Source organism: Eleutherodactylus coqui, chromosome 1, assembly GCF_035609145.1.
Source record: "Eleutherodactylus coqui strain aEleCoq1 chromosome 1, aEleCoq1.hap1, whole genome shotgun sequence".
Classification (NCBI taxonomy): Eukaryota; Metazoa; Chordata; class Amphibia; order Anura; family Eleutherodactylidae; genus Eleutherodactylus; species Eleutherodactylus coqui.
The window spans coordinates 138,798,958-138,820,713 of NC_089837.1; the positions used below are offsets into that span (position 1 = coordinate 138,798,958).

Here is a 21,756-nt window from a genome sequence, read left to right on the forward strand (position 1 = left end):
ATAATTACAAGAAATATTCATGGGACCAGGGCTTATTTTCTTTGATATACCCTGTGGTGATAGATTATCACAGTTTGGCGCACTGTATACAGTGTCCACTTACCAGCTGAATTTCTGGGTGGAACATGTTTAAAGCCAATAGGCACCTCTAAGGCCTCGTGCCCACGGCCAGGTCGGATTCCGCCTACGAAATATTGCATCGGAATCAGACCCAGTGCCCCCCAGAGACCCTATACTCACATCTCCGGATCCGCCACAAGTGTCTCGCCTGGTAAGCCGGCGCACATGCACAGTGCAGTGCATGACACGCCGGCGCTGGGCTGTGATGCGGATTCTCACGGTACTTCTGTAGTGCTCACTGCGGAAGTATCGTGGGATGGACGGCTTCCATTGACTGCAATGAAAGCCGTCCGCACGGTTTTCTGCACAGAATACAACATGCTGCGATTCTCCCCCCGAGTCGAAAATCACAGTTGATTTCTGCTCGTGGGCAGGGGAGAATCGTTTACCACAGCATGTCTATGGACGGACATTGCTGCAGATTTTGCAGCGGATGTCTATCCGCAGTGATAATCTGTCCATGGGCATTCGGCCTAAGAGCGGTTCCACGTATGCATCGGTACCCCCAGCCGGAGGTTCGGTCACAGATGTGGCTGCAAATACTGGAAGACAACGCACTGCATACAGCGCTTTCTCTACCAGCCAAAAAAAGGCCAGCTAGGTGGACCCAATTATAGTCAATGGGCCCACCCGATGCTGTTAGCTTCCATTCAAAAACAAAACCGTTCGGCCAGGGGATTCCCACTTGCTCCCCGAATGGAGCAATAAAGTGGAATCCGCCATGCAAGTGGGAAAACACCCTAAGAAAACCTGCCTGGCAATGAACTGCCCAATAGTTCTTTGGTAGTATACTTGCATGACAGATGCACAGGTATATGTTCAACCAGAGAAACCAACAAGCGTACATATTAATACAAAACACACTATTAAAGACATGAAAGCTCTTCATAAAAGGACGGGAAAGGTGGCCTGTGTGTATTGGACTATTTTCTCTCTGGTTTCCATGTTTCCCAACTTCATTCATTCTAATTCAAGATCCCCAAAGTAATGTATTCAATAGTAAGAATCTGCAGCACGTGATGCTATTTAAGCGAATGGAAGTCAGTGAGTTTGAAATGGAGACACAAAACCTGCTGATATTACACTTAGACCCTACAGAGAACAGGTCACAATGTGGTCTATAAAATGGGATCACTAACCTCATCTATTGCTTTCTTATAGCTCTTTGAGCAAGGGAGGGATAATCAGCATCGGAGAAAGCAGAGCAGGTCAAGGAAAAGCCACAGGGAAGGAAGCAGGTTAGAAATACAAGTGTTAGTTACATGCTTGTCAGTCTTTTTTGAATGGGCAGATACACAGCCAAGAGCTCGCCAAAGAGCGCACAGAGTACACAGAACACAGTGCAAGTCAACTCATTAACAGACCGGGGATGCCGCATCACTGAGAGATGTATCAAAGTAACGCTTCATTCTCTTTAGGTCAAGTTCTAGTACATTCACATAATGCAAACGCACATCACCGAGCATTACGTTACAGGAATGTTCCATGCACAAGAGTTAATAGTCAGTCAGTAATATTTCCAGGAAAGTACAGGTTAACACAACAACACTTTCTGCAATGTAAAAACTCCTTTGAGAAGCCTAGGTATATATGAGATGACCCATAAAAACAGATTAGATTTTATGTTGTAAGCTATAGTGTAGTGTGATCAAACAAAAGTCCAGAAGCAATTTTACGAAGTCTGCAGGAATCTAAAAGAGTATTCCAGTTGTGAAGCCAATTTTCAAAAATTCCAGAAGTGAGAGGTTTTTGTGTCATGTTTCTGCACAGCAGTTTGTGGATATAAATCACGTAGTTATTAGCTTCTTATCCTGTCTTCCATTTCTGATGACTCCCTACATCACTATTTTCCAAGATGGCTACCGTTTTCCTGCTGGCATGCAGCTCCATTTACCACAATTCCCTGCTCTGCACTTCCTTCCTGTGTGTGTCCCCACTAATCGCTGCCCTGCTATTGGTCAGCAATCCGATCCCGAGAGCTGAAGAGAAAAAAAAAGCCAACCCTGGTCATTCTTACTGAACAAGCCCAACCGGTAGCGCTGAAGTGTATCCAGGGGCAACCTGGGGATAAACACTTCTGAAGTTCCAGGAAAAGGTAATGGTTATAGAGCTACAGACACAAAATCCAAAACAGAATTACAAAATTAAAAAACAATTTCCCTCGCCCGAAAAAGCCTGATCTAAATATCACACTATTTATCTCAAATGCAAGAATTGCGTTTTTTGGTCACTCCATCTCCTGATAAAAATTTAAAAAAGCAACCACAAAGTCACATATATATCGAAAAATGGTAGCAATAAAAACTATCACCCCCACTGACGATAAAATAAAAAGTTACGGGGCTCAGAATTATGGTGACAAGAGGCATTTTTTAATAAACGGGGTTTTCATTTTTTTAAAAGCACTAAAAAATAAAATATCTACAAACCTAGTATCATCATAATGTACCGACTCATGGAATGAAGCGGTCACTTTTACTGCACCAAAAAACGCCACGAAAGCAAACTCCCCCAAAATTGCCTCAATTGTCTGTTTTTCTCCAGTTCACCTCACTTAATGTTTAAAGGTTTTCCAACATCTTATAAGATGCATTAAATGATACCACTAAGAATACAACTCGTCTCACGAAAAACAAGCCTTTATACAGTTATGTCATTGGGGGGAAAAAACAAACTATAGCTCCTGAAAGGCGAAGATGAGAAAGAAGAGGAAAATTTGAAAAAATGTCTGGCAGTTAAAGAGTTAAAAAGTCAGGTAACCCATGCCACTTCACTATCAGGTAATGTAGTCACTTTAAAAATGTCTGGTTGAAAAAGGAGGGTCAAATTTTGTTTTTTTTACCCTTAGAAACAGCGCCACCCTTGTCCATGTAATGCTGGTGCACAGGCTCCATAGATAGTCTCTACTGTTCGATGGTTGTAGCGATCGGTGGAGTCGCAGCACCTGGACTCCCAATGATCAAAACTTCTGACATGTCAAAAGTTTGTAAAAAGTTGAGTTAACCCTTAATAATGTATGGAGACAACCCCCATAAAGTAAAAAGATTTAATCATAGTAACAAAAGTCACTTGTACAAACAGTTAACTAACTGAAAAATTAACATTGTATCTACAGTCAAATCACTAAAATAAAAAAGCTAGATTTTAGAAGTCTGTTGCTAAAATTAACATTATCCCCACTTAAATCTGAAATGTAGCAGGTAATGTACCATCCTGCCAGCTGTTCTCTCAAACACTTCATGCCATTGTATATTTCGATACTGCTACCCCTTCATCATTCATGAGGAGGTAAAATACATTTATCTCCTATAATCTCAGCTCTCCTCCTGCTGCTTCCATTAGACTTATTAATAGTCACGTTACATTATTAACTATACAAAAGCTTTCTTCTAATCTGTGCTCATAATGCAGATCTGCCAAAAAAGTGAACAGCAATGAAAAAACACCAGCAGACTCTATGTTGTGTAGCCCACAAACCTGTCATCTTCTTAATCTACCTTAAGAAAGAGAAAGTGTGCTAAAGAACACAGCTCAATAGAGAGATTAGCAAAAATGACAGTTTATGGCATATGAAGCAGTAATCACAGAGTATCGCGCTGTTGGCACTTTGTCAATATATTTAAAGATATTAAAGGCAAACGCACATTTATGCAGGAACCAAATCAGACTGATGATTTCCACTGGAAAGTGTTGTACTCTAAGGGGCAAGTATCTCATGATGCGCTAAAGATTTATTGGGTGGAGTTCAGCATAGACCGAAGGGCCTTTTACAAGGTCAGACAATCAGGCGTGAATGCTCTCCCCAATTGACAGTGTATGTAAAAGTGCCAACAATCAGCAGAAAATGCTCACTTGTTAGCTTGTATACGCAAGCATAAGAGGGCTCACTGGTTGGCTGCACATCTCCCTGTGTGGACCAATGATAGCCATATACAGCAGATCATCTGCCTGTCCAATGAGCATTGACTGGCATGCTCATTGGTCAGAGCTTGTTGCACATACAGATGTTCTGCTCATGTTAAAGGATCCTTTAGGTGCTTGATATGCAACAACTTTTCAAACAATGACAAATGATCAGTGGTTTAAAAAGTCAGGAATCTGATGGACATTTCCGTCCTTTTGATGTTCGCGGCCAGCAGTGCAGAGTTTCCTCCCAGCCAGTTGAGGATTGTCATCATTGCTCAACAAAATGCAATTTGTAAAAGTCACTACAAGCGGAATTTACATATTGTTCTAGTGATAATTATTTCTATGGCAGTACAATCAATCAAGTAAACAAGAGTTTAATTATCTTTAGTTATCTTTGACTTGACGACTCTAAACGAGCCTTTACTTCTATGTTAGTGAAACGCAGAGTGGTTGGCACTCCCAAAAATGCCAGCATTGCATTATTCTAATTATCCTTGTCCTATTCTGATTTTTGGCAATTTAGGAAATTCTCAACATTAGCGGTGATACAAGGTAACTGTGTAGTTATAGTAAATAGCATATGATAAAATACTTTACCTAACTGAAGTTGACTAATGTTCTAACAGCATGTAAAGTTGACTGTACACATCAGATGAAGGTAGTTCAAACCCGCCATTTACAGCAGGGCTAGCCAACAATCCATTGGGTATTGGATGTTTGTCGGCATGTGGTCAAAATATGTTGTGGGGGGAAAAAGGGTCAGCATGTTGAATTTAACATGCTAGATCCTTTTGTTCTCAAAAGGAGATAAGCCACCATCAGGGGTGCCTGGCAGCAGCTTACTCTGCCTAATGAGAAAGTACACTTGCACGCTTGGCCGCACCCAATGTTCCTGCATATGAGGGGCAATTTGGAGGAATAGCTGACAGCTAATCAAGCTACTGTATGGCCCGCTTACGATACCTGTGGAAACAGTGCCCGTCTCTCATATAATCACACATATACACACAGTCTGTATATATACACACATGTACATAAATAAGCTGCGTAGAAGGATTTACTGAACGCATCTAGAAAAATAGTAATAATTGAAAACAAAATAATAAGTTACACACTCTAGTGTGCCAAGTTAGAGGAACTCTTTATAGCTGAAAACTGTAAGAAAACTCTTTCAATACTGTAAATGACTAAGCTGAATGCAACACCACGGGACACCTTGGGGAGAAAAGGATTATCATACTGACATATGACAAATATAAAAAAAAATGCAAAAAACCTACAGCTGGTCGACTTGGCCGTGTCATATTGTCTTCAGCTTTTGTGTTAGATCCATCATGCGGCAACACTGGAGATCCTTCGGGTTTATTGTTACCTGCTACAAAGAAAATCACATTATATTTCAAGTACTAATAGTGCTGTAACGCATGTTAGACTTGTGAAAAAGTACAATCCTGCTAAATATTAGGGGATTATGGAAACTAAAAATAAATGGATATAGTTTATGACCGAGGTTACCATAGTGGCTAGAACTCAAAATGTGACCATCATTTCTCCAGTAATAAGGTAAAATACGGCTCACCAAAAATCTTGACCCACAGCGTTATGCCAAATGGCCAACCTCCCATAAGGGGAGTGGACGGAGAACAACGCAAAGCCGGTTTCTCAGGAAGGCAATTTGGAAAAAACGATGTATATAGCTGCAGCACTTCTCATGAAAAAAAGGAATCTTTATTAGAATATAACCATAGAAAACACTCACATGTGAACAGGGAACTGTGTGTTTTGGCTAAAAACTAAACCTTAATCATATGGTAGTGTAACCACTAATACTAATGAATAAATGAGTGAGGAAGTAAAACACATAAACAACAAAAAAAATTTCAAAAACTTTAGTATATACACATAAGATTACATCTAAGGTATAAAACTGTGTGAAAATAGGTTTTTACCCACATAATCTAATGAGCTTCTCTTGAAAGCAATTATTTGATCCAATCTCCACCTCTTGCTGGGTGGGACACCCTTTCAGTGCCAGTAACTTTAAATGAGGATATATACCCTTGGTGGATTTCCAAAAAATGTCTGGATGCTGCAGACCAGGAACATCTCAATATATCCGAGGAGGGATTAGATCCAGATCTATGCTCAGCAATACGTCGTCTTAATTTATGTGATATACAGCTGACGTATTACTGACAACAGACAGCACATTCAATATCGTAAACGACAGGAGTGGTGCTATAATTTATGAATGAATTATTGCAGTGTTTCCCTGAAAATAAGGTCGTCTTATATTAATTTTCCCCAAAGAGGTACTAGGTCTTATTTTTGGATGTCTTATTAAACTTTCCTAGCAGTCCTTATTAAACTTTCCACGTCTTTCTGCTGGTCTGAGGAGCTCAGCCAATTTAAAAATCCCACCTCCGCAACGCGATGGCTGTTGATTGGTTCTTCGTGCGCTGCTCAGCCAATCAATGAGCAGCGCACAAAGAACCAATCACAGCCATTGCATTGTTTCATCGAGCACTGCATGGATTGGCTGGCAGAACTCAAGAACAAATCAGATCTATCACTACCTGGAGGTGGAATTTATGAATCCCAGAACAAGGAAGCGATCTTCTCTCGGTGGCTGATGACTGCAAGCAAGCGTACCAGCGCTCCAGAGACTACTGGGAGAACATGGACCGATGCTGCTAGGTAATGTACTATTTTTTTTAAATGTAATTCAGTTAAGGTTTATTTTCAGGGTACGGCTTATATTTCAAGTCTTTCTGAAAAATCATGGTAGGGCTTATTTTCTGGGTAGATTTTATTTTCGGGGATACCCTGTATAAAATGTCTGGGATGTCGTAGAAGAAGAAAAAGTTTTAGCTTGTTTTTAAAAAAAGAGCACAGATCACATTTTTTGAAACTCCGCCAAGGGGATATATCCTTATTTAAAAGTCACAGGCACTGAAAGGGTGTCCCACCCAGCAAGAGATGGAGACTAGTTTAAAAAATTGCTTTCAAGAGAGGCTTATTAGATTATGTGGTTAAAAATCAGATTTCCACGTGGTCTTAATCTGAGATCTGACCTTATGTGTATATACTAATGTTTTTGTATTGCATTTTATGATTTTTCATTTCCTCATTATTTATTAATTAGTAGGAGCGGCCATGCTTTTATTATGTCATATCCTGTTACCTGTAAATTACTGGCTTGTTGTATAGGCTATAAGCTATGATAAAGGCTTAGGTTTTTTTACCGAAACGCGTTGGTACCTGTCAATAAATGTGAGTTTTTACCTTTCTATGGATATATTCTAATAAAGTTTCAATTTTTAATTGCAGCTATATACATCATTATTTTCCACATCACTTCTCCAGTGTTTAAGATGACCCGTCGGCTGACCTGATTTGTCTTAACCCTTGTGACAACAAATCTGGAGCATTTTTTCTTAGACTTCTACACTGTGCCATTCCTCTGTTATTCCTCCCAGAAGTTCATGAGCAAATAGACAACTGGGTGTTTATATTCCGCTTGTCTATGCAGTACTTCCCTACACACAGCCTGATACTATAATAATGGTATAATGTAAGACTGGGTACATCTTAATTGTGGATGACCCCTCTAAAAGAAGACAGCCTTTCTACTTCCAAATACCACAGTCACAGACATAGCAAGCTTAAAAGTTCTGAGCATTCCAATAAGGCCGCCTGCAGACGTCCGGGTCGGATCCGGCTGCGAGAATTCTCGCAGTGGGACCCGACCCGAGCGTCTGCAGAGAGCAGCATGACACTCACCTGCTCCTGTGGCCCCGGCTCTCTCATGTGCGTGACGTGCGGTGAGTTACGTTTCTGTGCGGGGCTCGCAGCCGCACAGAAATAGAGCATGCCGCGATTTGTTTGCCACGCGAGATTTCGTGCAGCCAAATCGCGACTGTCTGCATAGGATTGCGTTTGTTAACGTAATCCCATGGCAGCTTCCAGGGGCGGAAATTCCGCGGGAAATCTATCTGCAGGCGGCCTAAATATAATGTAAGGCAAAGAATATCATCCAACCTCTTTTTTATTGTAATCAAAACCAGCAGTAAAAGGCATTTTGAGACACGGGGCCTTTTCTTTAGTTATTCCGGGATATGTACTATGAAAAATAATGTATAAAGGGGGGGGGGGGCTAAGGGTGGTTGGGGGGGTAACCACGGAAAGACAGCAAAAACAATAGAAAAGAAATATATAATTATTAGGTATAGAAATACAGAAAAACTGTATTCTTTTTGCTTTCTTTCCTTTGGTTATTCCACTCCCCTTCGCTACTTTCCCCATGCATTATGTAGTATTTGTCACATTACATATCCTACTGAAGAGGCCTTGTGCTTCGAAGTGCATATTACTGCTGGTTTTCATTGCAATAAGAGAGAAGTTAGGCCGCCTGCAGACGAGCGGGTCGGATCCGGCGGCGAGAATTCTCGCCGCGGGACCCGACCCAAGCGCCTGCAGAGACGAGCGCGTACTCACCCACGCCCGGCGGCCCCGGCTCTTTCATGTGCCGGCTGCCGGGCAGCCAGCGCATGCGCAGACCGGAGCCAGCGGCCGGGTGAGTGACGTTTCTGTGCGAGGCTCTGCGAGCCCCGCACAAAAATAGGACATGCCGCGGTTTGTTTACCGCGCGAGATTTCGCGCAGCCAAACCGCGGCCGTCTGCATAGGAGTGCGTATTGTAATGCACTCCTATGCAGGCTTTGAGCGGCGGAAATCCCGCCGCGGGATTTCCGCCCGTGTGCAGGCGGCCTTAGACAACATTCTTTGTCTTTTCACTATTTGTATTGGAAGGCTGCAGCATACAACAGTCCTTTTCAGTTTACTATTCGGTGTTGCTTCATGCTCACCCATAGGATGGCGCCCACTTTTTTGGGCTGCACCTCCATATTACTGCACCATGCTGTCATCTCCTTGTCTCCACACCCCTATCACAATTTTGCAGGCCTTCAGACATCACAGGATTTGCAGCAGTCTCAGACACCATATGAGCTCTAAGACTTGCTATACCTGGATGGAAGAGCTGATTGAACTTGTTAATTCTGAAATGGCACATGTCTAATATTAAACATTGAGAAATAGAGTCCACAAAACTACACAAGATTTTGAAACACTCCATAATATATCTGTAACAGAGTCATCTTGCAATTTAATAGGGGGAACATGTTCTGCACCTTGTGACCACAGTTTGGAAACATTCTTGCAACTAACGAACCGTTTATGTTTTTCTAGGCATAAGGGTTACCATTTGTCTTATTTATATTGATAAGTTACATATAGGGGGAGGGGTAAAAACTTTGGCACGACTTTTTTACAAGATCTTTGATTTCGACTTTACAAGGTTTAATTATTACCACATTATTGTCGCCATAAAAATGAACTCCAATCTCCTCTTAGTAAATACAAGCAGTATGCTTTGTGAGGCACATGATGATGAGGATATGCAGAAAACACAAGCCGACTTTCAAACTGCAGTACGCTGAGATAAGTAATGCGAGCTATAATTGCAAAAATGAAATATAACAATAAAATAAAAGCCCCGGGTGTGTGAAGACTTTATAACCAGGGTAGACTCTAACATGGTAAGTAAGAGAATCTCCAAAGCGCACACAATCGTATGGCTACATTTTTGTGTGACCCTCAACTATTTGTAATTATCTGATACGGTCAGCTTTGAAAAAATATATAACTGCTTCCAAGTGAAGACAGTCAGCAAGCATACCCAGGAACTTAATGCTATTTGCATCTGCTATAATGCAGATGGTGAACTTTTTCTGTTGATGCCAGAACCGATAACCGATAAATAGAGATGAGCGAACGTACTCGGATAAGCACTACTCGTCCGAGTAATGTGCTTTATCCGAGTACCTCTCTGCTCGTCCTGAAAGATTCGGGACGCGCTGCGGAGCGGGGAGCTGCAGGGGAGAGCGGGGAGGAACGGAGGGGAAATCTTTCTCTCCTTCTCTCCTGCCTGCTCTGCCCCGCTCCCCGCTGCGACTCACCTGTCAGCAGCGGAGCGCCCCGAATCTTTCAAGACGAGTACAGCGGTACTCGGATAAGGCACATTACTCGGACGAGTAGTGCTTATCCGAGTACGTTCGCTCATCTCTACCGATAAAGCCTTCATTTTTTAAATAAACAGAAGGGACACTTTAAACCTGCTTTAAACACAGATACTATTTGTACATGTCCTCTTCCTTTGCGGGCAGTAAACAGTAAAGGTTCAAAAGTGATGGAACGGATAGTCCAGGGAGCCCTCTTCCAGCGCTGTGTCTCTTAGACGTTAGTGCATACGCAGAGCGCGACTCCCTTCAGATGCTCTGTGTGCGCTCTCCCATAGAAATGAATGGGAAAGCGTGTGCACGCAGCTGTCTGAAGAGTCACACTGTGTGCACAATCTTTCTTGGGGGCACGGCGCTGAAATGGGGACCTGGTGGGTATGAAACACAACTCCCTGGGGCTCCTCATCTTTGAGCCCCACAGTGTACAGTACTTTATAGTACTCAAAGGTGATGACAGGTTCCATTCAGGAAAAGGTCCTCATGGAATACATATGGATACAAATTAACCATTATTGGCAACTATATTCTACTACATTTAACCCTTTCCAATCCACTGTCTGACGTCTGAAGACATTCTATTTGAAGGTTGTACAGCTCCGATGTCGTAAGACGTCCGGCAGGGTATTCTTACTGTATATTACTGGCTGCTCTGTTGTCAGGGGCCTCTCCAGCATGTCCCATGCCGCAGTATTGGCTCTAGCCAGCAGATGGCAGTATTGAATAATGGCAGAAAGAGAAAATCCCCTAGGCAACCCTGAATCCAAAATTGGATTGCAAAGGGTTAACAAACAGTGTTTTCAAGTTGGTCTGGTCATTTGTTCGTCTTGATCAAGTTCCACATTCTGACAGACGAACATAGGTTGAATGAAAGTGAACAGTGCATGAAAACGAGTTTTTATGTAATACTACAGAAAAGTGGACAAAAAGGAGTCCAGTCATTAAGTACAGTAGTGGTTGCTATAATTACTACTGCTATCAGTAGTAATAAACTGTCACGTTTTAGAAAACGGACACAGAAAATAAATACTACATTATTCAGACACGGTTCACATTTGCTCTGGAGGCTGGGTTACGAGATTCCAGCAGAAAAGACAGATGAAAATACCGCAGCATTTCTTCTGGCAGTAAAATAGTCAAAGGGGTCAAAGGGGGGTGTGATGGATCTCATCTCCAGCTCGCATTCCAGTTCGTAGAAAAACGGAGCACCAGGCGCAGATGTGAACCGAGCCTCATGTGAAAAGCCAACTGAGTCACATATACTAAAGTGCTTTGTGAAAGTTCACAGATGTTAAACTTTTCAGTTTGAAGGTATGAGATCCGGAATCTAAAGATCACAACATATCATTGTAACAGAAGCAATATTACAATAAAGGTAAGATATTAGAGATCCAATAATGCAAAGGTTAATGCATACCAATAGCGTAGAAGAGCTTTGTCTTATGTCACATATTCTGAAATAAGACGGCAGGTTTTAACCCCTTCTTTTATGTTAATTCATTGGATGTGACAAGAGATTTAGCTATAGACATAGTACGCTCTGTACTTTTGAGAGATCCCATTGTGATTCAATGTTCTAAGACAAGAGCTCAGCTGGAAATGGGCTGAAATGCCAAACACAATACAAACAAGAATCTTTGTAAAAGGAAAATGTTTTATTAAACTAATTCACCTTGGCACAATATGAAGCTCTACTTGCTCACAGATAAAGCTCAAGTCAGAGCAGCGCTCCCACGCACACAATCTCTTCCGAGAGCTGCATGTGGGTGTAAAAGTGCAAGGCACTGTTATTATTCAGTGCTGTGACAATGCAGCCCTACTGCTCGCAGCGCCGATGGTTTATGTTCATGTGGGTGTATCCTGTAATTCCGACTACCGGGCAGGAGGATGTCTAATCAACCTTACCTCGAACTCGGTTTCGTTCACTAGAACCTGCTTGAGAACCTGGCTGTGATCCTCCTTGTGAGCTGGGTTGTGAGCTCGGTGTGCTAGAGCTGGAGGAGCTTCCACTGCTGGTCCTTTGAATGGGGTTTTCTATTACCGTTTCAGTTCTTCTCAGATCCGGGTTACTATAAAACAAAACAGTAAATGAAACAAGACCTATCATTTCAGCCTACTGATAAGTTCACAAAGATGCTTTCACTGTTACAATTAGAATATATGACCACTACAAATCAATAAGAAATCTTGATACAAATTACTACACATAGTGTCCTCTGTATTTGGAAGTCTCACAATAAGATATACCAGGTCCCTGAACCCTACAAGTTTCTTCGGGCTTATACTTGCATGCACTTGGATGTAACTTGCATGCAATTAATTGTATAAAGGGAATTGTATAGTAGAACTAGAACTGTAATATATAGATACTATGTAGTGTAATATGCAAGGTGTAGTCAAAAAGACTGATCCAGCGCTCTCTCAATACTGGTGTCCTATATTGAAATATCAATAGTGTACTCTAATAGAATGGCTTGGCTGCGCTACATGATGGCATAACGTACGGACCACAAAGCATGAAATTCAATTTTGTGTTGTGGCTCCTGCAAGAAACCGAGTGTAAAACCCAATAGCAGAGTTGAAGAGCAGCATGTGAGAAGCAGAAATTCAATTTCCGTTTTTCTATAAGTCCCGTGGGACCACTGCTTTGACTGAAGAAAGGATAGTGAAGGCTAAGTGGCCCCCTTATACTGCAGTAGGGGCAGATCATCCAAGAAGGCATCTACCGTCATCTGCAGAAGATTCAGGTACCAATCCACATTGAAAGTCCTTGGAATGAACACGAGTCCAATAACAGCTCCATACATGTATGGTAACAGGACATAGAGAGATAGAACGTGTATTTCTGCTTCTCACATGCAACTTTGTGATTTTGTTTTGGTCTATCTCTTACAATGACCACAACACAAAATTGAAATCCATATTCCGGGGCCAACAGGGGCTGCGCACCATATTATCGCGTAGCGCATCTATACCTTCCTTTTCAAGTACACTATTGTTATTTCAATATAGGACCTCAGTATTGAGATATAGCGCTGGATCAGTCTTTCTGACTATATATGACAATGTATCTAGAAATATCAAGCTTTCAAGGATGTCAATACTGAGCTCCATTAACTACTACACTAGAACACTTGGTGCCAAATGAGATATTCTGAATAACGACTTTAAAAGAGATGCCCATCTAGTAGAGTGTTGGTTCTTTGGCCTTTAGAACTGCCACAGTTAGTCGTGGCATAGATTCCACTTGGTGTAGAAATTGTTCTGCAGGAATACTGGCCCACACGGACAGGATAGATTCTTACAGTTGATGCAAATTAGTGACTCAATTTTTGCCCATGGGAACCTTGCTCTTCTGTTTCTCTTACACAACAATGACACTCAGTGTGGTTGTCTGCTGTCATAACCCATCAGAGCCAAACAACGACGAGCTTTGCATTCAAACACATTAGTTGGAGCACCAATGTTGTTTTCGGCTGCAAAGTCTGTTCCTTAGAACAATTTTTAACTTCCTCCTTTGACCCCTGTCAGCTGTTTATGTCCACAGGGTCCTTTTTCATTGGAGATTTTTCCTCGATCCCACCATTTTTAATATCTGCTGGACACCGTTATGCAAGAAAACAAAGTTTTTGAAATATTAGATCTGGTTAGTCTACCACTGATGACCATGCCTTACTCAAAGTCGATTTTACCATTTTAATGTAGATTCACAGGGCATCTACTTGATTTTCTACTGCACTCTGGAGTCACGTGTCTCCCATCATGAATGAGCAGGTATCTCGAATAAAGTGACAATTTAGTGTAATCCAGGTTGGCTTTTCCACACCTACCAATTCCTACCTCCTGTATCCATATGACATAGGCCATTTTGTAGCTGTATGACAATTTGGATGACACTGTTGATTCTGCTGTCTTTTTTTTTTCTAAACATATTATTTGTCTTCATGTCATAGCTGGACTAATGTAAACTGAAAGACTCCTATATTTCATTTGGAACAAGAATGTAAGCAATCAGATCTAGACCTTTAAATCAATTGAATAGCATTCATTAAGACAGTGCACCTTGCTCTCACAGGCTGTGTGCTCAGTCTACTTCCAAGATTACTTCCATTCACAGGGCAGTTCTTTCGTGCTAGTGCTGGAGATATAGAAGTAGTCCTTTGAGGCACCTGGAAGCATAAGGACATAATGATAGTCACAAAGAATATATAGATGAAGGGTCACAGTCATGAGATAGTGTCAGAAGATAGTTGAGCTGTAAATAAATGCATGTACAATCACTGAGAAACCGTTATACAGTCCCCCAAACATGAATGCCACCTCTGTGGCTAATCTCCGGAGAACAAGAGAATCGGCTAGCTAAAACCCAACTGCCCGATTCTTATCTCTCCTAACATCCGCAGTTGGGGAATGTCGAAATCAGTGGATCTAGATATAATGTGTATGACTTCCCTAAAAGACCATTTACACGTAAAGACAATCTTTCAAATGATTGAAAGATTGACAGTTTTAGCGATTGTTTTGCATAAAGTGTTAATGGACACAAATAGAATCATAGAATGGTAGAGTTGAAAAGGACCTCCAGGGCATCGTGTCCAACCCCCTGCTCAATGCAGGATTCACTAAATCATCCCAAACAGATGTCTGTCTAGCCTCCGTTTGAACACTTCTCTTGGAGAAGAACTCACTACCTCCAGTGCTAACCTGTTCCACTCATTGACTGTTCCCTCACTGTCAGAAAGTTTTTTCTAATATCTAATCTGCGTCTCCTCCCTTTCAGTTTCATCCCATTGCTTCTAGTCTTTCCTTGTACAAATGAGAATAGGGCTGATCCCTCTGCACTGTGACAGCCCTTCAGATATTTGTAGACAGCTTTTAAGTCTCCCCTCAGCCTTCTTTTTTGCAAACTAAACATTCCCAGATCCTTTAACCGTTCCTCATAGGATAGGATTTGCAGACCGCTCACTATCTTAGTAACTCTTCTCTGATCTTGCTCCATTTTGTCTATGTCTTTTTTAAAGTGGGGTGCCCAGAACTGGACACAGTATTCCAGATGAGGTCTGACTGAGGAAGAATAGAGGGGGATAATTACCTCACATGATCTTGACTCTATGCTTCTCCTAATACATCTCAGAATTGTGTTTGCCTTTTTGGCTGCTGCATCACACTGTTGACTCATGTTCAGCCTATGATCTATTAGTATACCCAAGTCTTTTTCACATGTGCTGCTGCTTATCTCAATTCTTCTTATTCTGTATGTGCTTTCTTCATTTTTCTTGCCCAGATGTGGGACTTTGCATTTCTCTTTGTTAAATACCATTCTGTTAGTCGCCGCCCACTGCTCAAGCTTTTCTAGATCTTTTTGAGTGCTCTCTCTTCCCTAGTGTTAGCTATCCCTCCTAGCTTTGTGTAGTCGGCAGATCAGTTTCCCATCAATTCCCTCCTCCAGATCATTTATAAAAATGTTGAACAACACTGGGCCTAGGACAAAGCCTTGTGGTACCCACTTGATATATTTTTCTACTTGGATGTGCAGCCATTTATGACCACTCTATGAGTATGATCATTCAGCCAGTTGTGAATCCACCTAACAGTTGCCTTGTCAATCCCATATTTGGTCATTGTTTCAATAAGTATAGTATAAGATACTTTCTCAAATGCTTTACTAAAGTCAAGATATACTATATCCATCGCATTTTCCTGAGCAAGTGATTCTGTCATAGAAGGAAATTAGATTCATCTGGCATGACTTGTTTGTTATAAACCCATTCTGGCTCTGGTTAATAACTGCATTTTTATCCTAGCACTTGCATACAAATTTAATAATTTGTTCAAAGATCTTTCCCAGTATAGAAGTTAGGCTCACAGGCCTGTAGTTTCCAGGATCCACATTCACTAATGTCCATTAACACTTTATCAGCTTCATTTGTGTGTAAAGGGGCCTCTGGTAGCTATTTGAAGACCATAGCATGTGGTCTGAGATTTGCACACAGCTCCATTGTTCTCGCATGGGACGTCAGCAGAATACAATGTAATCTGCGACTCCTGTGCAGAAAACCTGTGCGATCCCTGTTATCTCTCTCTGGCTGAACGATGGTTCTTCAGCCAAACAGTGAACGATGGCGGTGTTTACACGCAACGATTATCGCTCATATGTCATGGGCCTTAATTATCAATGAACATGACCAGCATTCACATCTGTGAGAATAAAGGAAGTGGTTCACACAGATTGATAGTGACCCCTTCCCGATATACAAACCACAGTAATGGTTTGTATATAGGGCGCACCATACATGGGGTCAGCATAACTCGATAAAATATAAAGGTGAGATTGATTTTCAGAAAGGAGTGTTCAAAAAAGGTAAACGCACCTCTAGATTAATGGTCATAAGACCTGTCTATGAATGCAATAAAATGTCCACTGGAGTGCTACTCTGAGATAATTCTTAATTACTTATATAGCACCCATTAATTCTACCATGCTGCATACCTTTCCATCAGCCCCTGTCCCAATGAGACTTAAAATTCAATTTCCTTTTCTCTATATAGTTAAACATCCGCTGTGCATTTTTACATGCATTTGTTAAATTAATTAACAAAAACTTAAATATGCTGTATTTCACACATAAGAACACACTGACAAAATGTAATAAAGATTCGTACAGTGACCTTTGGTGGAAGATCTTCCTCCTGACGTAACCAAGAGCTCCGATCAAACTTTTCAATGCGAGGAGGGAGAGGAGGATTCTCAGAGGTCGGGTCTGAATTCTGCCTTGGCATCTCAGGCCGGTGAGAAGTAATGCCTTCCTGGAATGCTGACATGCCCTTGGCGGACTGTTCATGCAGTGATTGAGATGCTGAGAGGGATGGTCCTGGCGTTTTCACGGACACCAACATTGGAAGTTGCTAAAGAGATGATGAATATAAGTTCACTGACATGCTTTAGGCAACAGTGTATTTAGTGGCAAAGATAAAACATAGTTAAGACATTGTAACAAGGAAGAGGATACATTCAATATGAAGATAGAGCACAATGGAAAGCTGTACTAATAAGGTAGAAATAATATTGATATCGTAACAAGTTATTTGATTTTACCCAAAAGCTTACATGAGGAAATGTTTTATAAATGGTGAAAGCATTTTAAGCAGTTTTCCAAAGGCACAACATTTTAAAGCCATCTTTTCACAATGACTGTAATGCTCTGTGAATCTGCTGTTAGGAGTTAAATGTTACAAAACAACAAGATGTAGACAAGTAATCCAATTACCTGGAGACATAACTGATTGACCCAGTGTATTTCCGATAAATCATGACAATAAGTGATAATACGCTCTGCTTGGCTTGAAAAAGGGAGCAAAACTTGTACACAGAAACATCTCTTAAAATAATCAAACACCAAGTGGTTTCATTTGAACCCTGATAAGGCCAAAGTGAGAAAGTACGGTAAGTTGGAACTTTTATGTATACCGCATTTTTACGTATATAAGATGAGTTTTTAAAAAAAAATTTGCTTAAAAATCGCACTGCTTCTTAAACGCGGGATGTAACTTACACGAATGTCAGCTGCAAGGTACCACTCACAGGTGTGCGGAACCCCTTAGGGATTCAAGACATTACTGGAGCGGCGTGCAAAGCAACAGCGCAGCGAAGCAGGGCAGCGGTGCAGCTAGGCGAGTGTGCCTGCACCCTCACACATACACACCACACACACACATATATTACACACACAGTACATATACAATACATACATACAACACAGTCTACTCTGCAGCCATCTCCTCTGAGCGCTGCCTGATCTGTCTTCTGTCTCCTGCGCTGGATCCCCATAACAAACTGTAAACAGCAACCTGTCATAAGACAGCGGGGGTACTGTGAAGAGCTACAGAGACTTGTCGGGCAGCACGGAAAGGATGGTCCAGTGAGTATAACAGGGACCTATAGTGGGATTTAAACATAGAACAGTACTATGTTTTGTTTTTTTTATTTGGGGGGAGAATGTGTGTGTGGGGGGCTCTTATACATGGGGGCGTCTTATACATTGCAAAATAAGATAATTCATGTAAAGAATATTTTTACCAATTTATGGATTATACAGAAACCTAATCTATAAATACATTGGGGAAATTTACTAAGACCAATGTTTCAAACACCAGTCTTCGTATAATATCCCCTTGCACATAATGCATTTAATACATGAAGAGGCGTAAGCTTCCTAATGCATTAGGTGCATACTGACACCTCCGTACCTGACACAGAAATGTTCACCAGGTCGGATCTCGCATATATTTCTGGTATTATTTTTCTGAAACGTGGCGAAGTCTGGGCAGAAAGAAGAAAAGGCACATTTTTTTTTAATAAAACTTGACTGCTTTTCTATGACAGAATTTTGTCATAAAACGGTTAATAAATGTCCCTGATTGTTTTACTTATTATGCAATTCATATAAATAAGCACAAAGTGGGCAAAATCAATGAGTAAGACAACAAAATACAATTGTCTGGGGGGGTTTGAAGCCTCGGCACATTACATCATTGCTTTGAAACCCAAATTAAATGTTAACTTTGGTGTGTTTTTTTAGCCATTGGGCCTTTTATGATACTTACCTGAATGGATTTATTAATAATGTGAGGTTTGAATCCATATTACCTAAAGGGGTTGTCCGAATTCTAGCAGTTTTCTGCAGGAAGCAGACAGCTCCATACATTGCGCAGTGGTCGAGGTTGGTACTACAGGCCGAGTCCTACTGAAGTGAATGGGACTCAGCCTGTAGTATCAACCTGCGCTACTGTGCAATGCGCAGAGCTGTCTGCTTCCTGCAGCAGAACAGCTAGAAGTGCGACAGACCATTTAATGGCACTCTCGTGGATCACTTTGGTGCTTTTGTCTTCACATAACTCCCATCTCAGAATTTCCACTCTCTTTGCATTGACTCATTGGTTTAACTATATTTGAGTATTTTTAAAAATAATGTTTAATATATATAAATGGTATTTCAACTCCTTACACATTGGTCTAGTATACTGTAGATACGTATAGCTGCTGTGTACTGATTGGGGTACATGGTGATAATGGAAATACTAATAGCTGGTGTTTCTCTGCACTGAGTTAGGGTTTATATTATAGCCCAGAGCTAAATTCACATTCTTACTGGTTGTCATTGAAAACAGTCAAGAAACTCGTCGGTATAGTCATAACACATTATCTGAGCTTTTATAATGCAGTGTGGGGGGGGGGGCAGCTGCTTTTAATTTTAGTTACAAAATGCAATTAATAAGATAAAAGCAATGAACATATATTGAACGGGTTGCTTGAGATATAAAAAAAAGGTAAAAAAAAATAAAATAATGGAAGAAACTTTTTAACTCTGTTGTGTCGTTCCTGTTATTTCTCCTAGATATTCACTAAATGGGTATCTCCTTACAGTTGGGCACTGCCAGGCCTGATTGGACAGTATCAGGGTGTGTAAGAACCTCCTCCCCAAATTGTGACACCCAATTGTCAAAATAGTTATAAATAATGGCACATTGCAGATTCTAAGAAAAGTGGTTGACAATTGTTTTATTATGGGGAACAGGATTTCTTATTAGTCCAGAGAGACGGCAGGTCCTATTTAAATGTACCTTCATAATAGATAAGGTCCCTGCATCCAACTTTTCCGTGGTTTGCACTCAGTTATGACTTTTGAAGTCTCAAGGCAAATGAGGAAACACATTTCCCTCTGAGAAATGTGGATTTGTGTTTACTTACTTTCTTCAGATCTACAGATCAAAGAGAAGAAATGTACTTGTTTCAACTGCAAATGAATTACATCTGAAGCTGGATTCTCACTGATAAGACGATGCAACGCTTGGGACATACATGAAGCAGCTCTGTTGTGGACACAGCCCATAAATTGTATTGTCTGCAGCCGTTTCATCTACCAACAGGGAAGGACAGGAAGTAGATATTCTTTTTTGCTTCTCTTTATAAATTGCAAACTATATTTTGCAACAATTATGCTGAATGAGGAAGCACTAATGATGTTGTTGGCTGTAAAGTCATTTTCTGAGATAGCCTATTCATTTTGCAATCATTTGGCTGTATGTTTATATAACTGAGATAACAGACATAAATAGCAGAATGCGGAGATGGATATTGTGCATTACTATAGTAATCATGGCATCAAAGTGCAAACAAATATGCCGATTTAATAATTTAATGGACTGGGTTTGTGCGTCTCCGTTGACACAATTATCACTGGCACAAAATGCAAATGTATTCCATTGGTCTTTGTTAATTAGATTACTAGTCATTCTTCCTAGGTTCATAAGATGTAAGAGCAATCAGATGAGAACATCCCATTTAAAGGGAATGTATCAGCTGGGTTTTCTGACAGCTCAAATGTGATATCCAAACTACAGGCAGCGTGTTATAGAGCAGGATGGGGCTGAGAAGTTAAAGGAGGAGGAAGGGAAAATTCTGTAGCCAAAAGATAACATAACTACAAAGTGTTTTGCTTACTGGAGGACCCAGTACATTTATGCCATACATTGTTAGCCAATGGATTTTAACAGGCACCATGTACTGTTTTAGTTTCCCTGTACTGGTGCTACAGAAGAATTGAACTTTTGCTGTCATTGGCTGTGATTGGTCAGAGCACTCAGCCAATCAGAAGCAGCGCTTTCGGGAGGCAGGTTTTTTTCAATCCCCAGCCAGAAGAACATGAAGAAGAATAGTGCCAAGGACCCGGGGAGAACACGCATCAGAGCTGACAGCCCTTCTAGGTGATGTATTAATATTTTTTCTCCTGCAGCTCGGGCTTATTTAAGGGCTTTCACAGTAGGATTTCCAACAGCCAAATTTACATTGATTCGCAGAAAAACTGTGTCGTTGTGCAAATCAAAAAAAGTGTCTTATTTTTCCTGAAGCGCATTTTAAAAGGCATGTAAAAAACGAACATGTGACCACTTTCATTGGAAAGCATTAGTTCTAATAGATCTGTTTTAAAAACGTGTCTATACATGCATTTAAAATGTGCTCGTCTGACCGAGCCCTTAGGGTGGTTCCATCCAAAAGAAAAATATAGTTGAATAGCACCCTGTGCAAATGGCAGTAGATACAAATAATTTAGATTAGACAAATGATAAGGGTAACCTACCCGGTGTGGTAAGTTACCCTTATCATTCCTCCAGGAAGACTGTCACCACATCCTGAAGTCCAAGCCTGCAAAAAGAGTTTTGTGCCCATGGGCATCCAGAGGTAATAAGAGCGCCGCAGGACAGATCCAAAAATGGTGGGTTTTGGTCAAAGCAACAGAGGAACGAGTATAAAAAAATCTTGTGCTCAACAAGAAATGTATTTGGATAGGATTCAACCAAAACAACCGAAGTTGGATAACGGGATATATATTTAATCCAAGTACTCAATAGGGTCCACCCAACGCTGTTCACTTCTGTCCAGTGGCGGAAGCACTTGGCCACGGGGATTACCTTCTCCTGCTCTTTGAATGGAACAGGTGTGAAAGCACCCTTAATCTCTTCAAATGCTTGCTGGGCAACAAACAGATGTGCAGCTTGAAGCTTGGATGCTTCAATGCAAAATCTGTAAAAGGGCACCCAGTTAACACGTTCCATTTATCATGTGTGGTGTCTACTTATGTAGCAGAGGAGCC

At 41.1% G+C, this 21,756-nt stretch overlaps 1 protein-coding gene across 14 annotated transcripts in view; it reads right to left on the reverse strand.

Annotated features, from left to right (window-relative positions):
* The window catches only part of TNIK (TRAF2 and NCK interacting kinase), a 254,044-nt gene that overhangs the window by 42,790 nt on the left and 189,498 nt on the right, over positions 1-21,756 (reverse strand). For 9 of the 14 annotated variants that reach the window (XM_066601124.1, XM_066601158.1, XM_066601133.1 and 6 more), the window contains 4 exons: positions 16,769-17,011; positions 14,168-14,274; positions 12,011-12,174; positions 5,310-5,404 (listed from right to left, as the gene is read on the reverse strand). In XM_066601124.1, coding sequence (XP_066457221.1) covers positions 5,310-5,404; positions 12,011-12,174; positions 14,168-14,274; positions 16,769-17,011 — 609 coding nt within the window. The remainder of the gene's footprint in view (positions 1-5,309; positions 5,405-12,010; positions 12,175-14,167; positions 14,275-16,768; positions 17,012-21,756) is intronic. The other 5 variants (XM_066601116.1, XM_066601213.1, XM_066601175.1 and 2 more) reach the window with 1 other exon arrangement.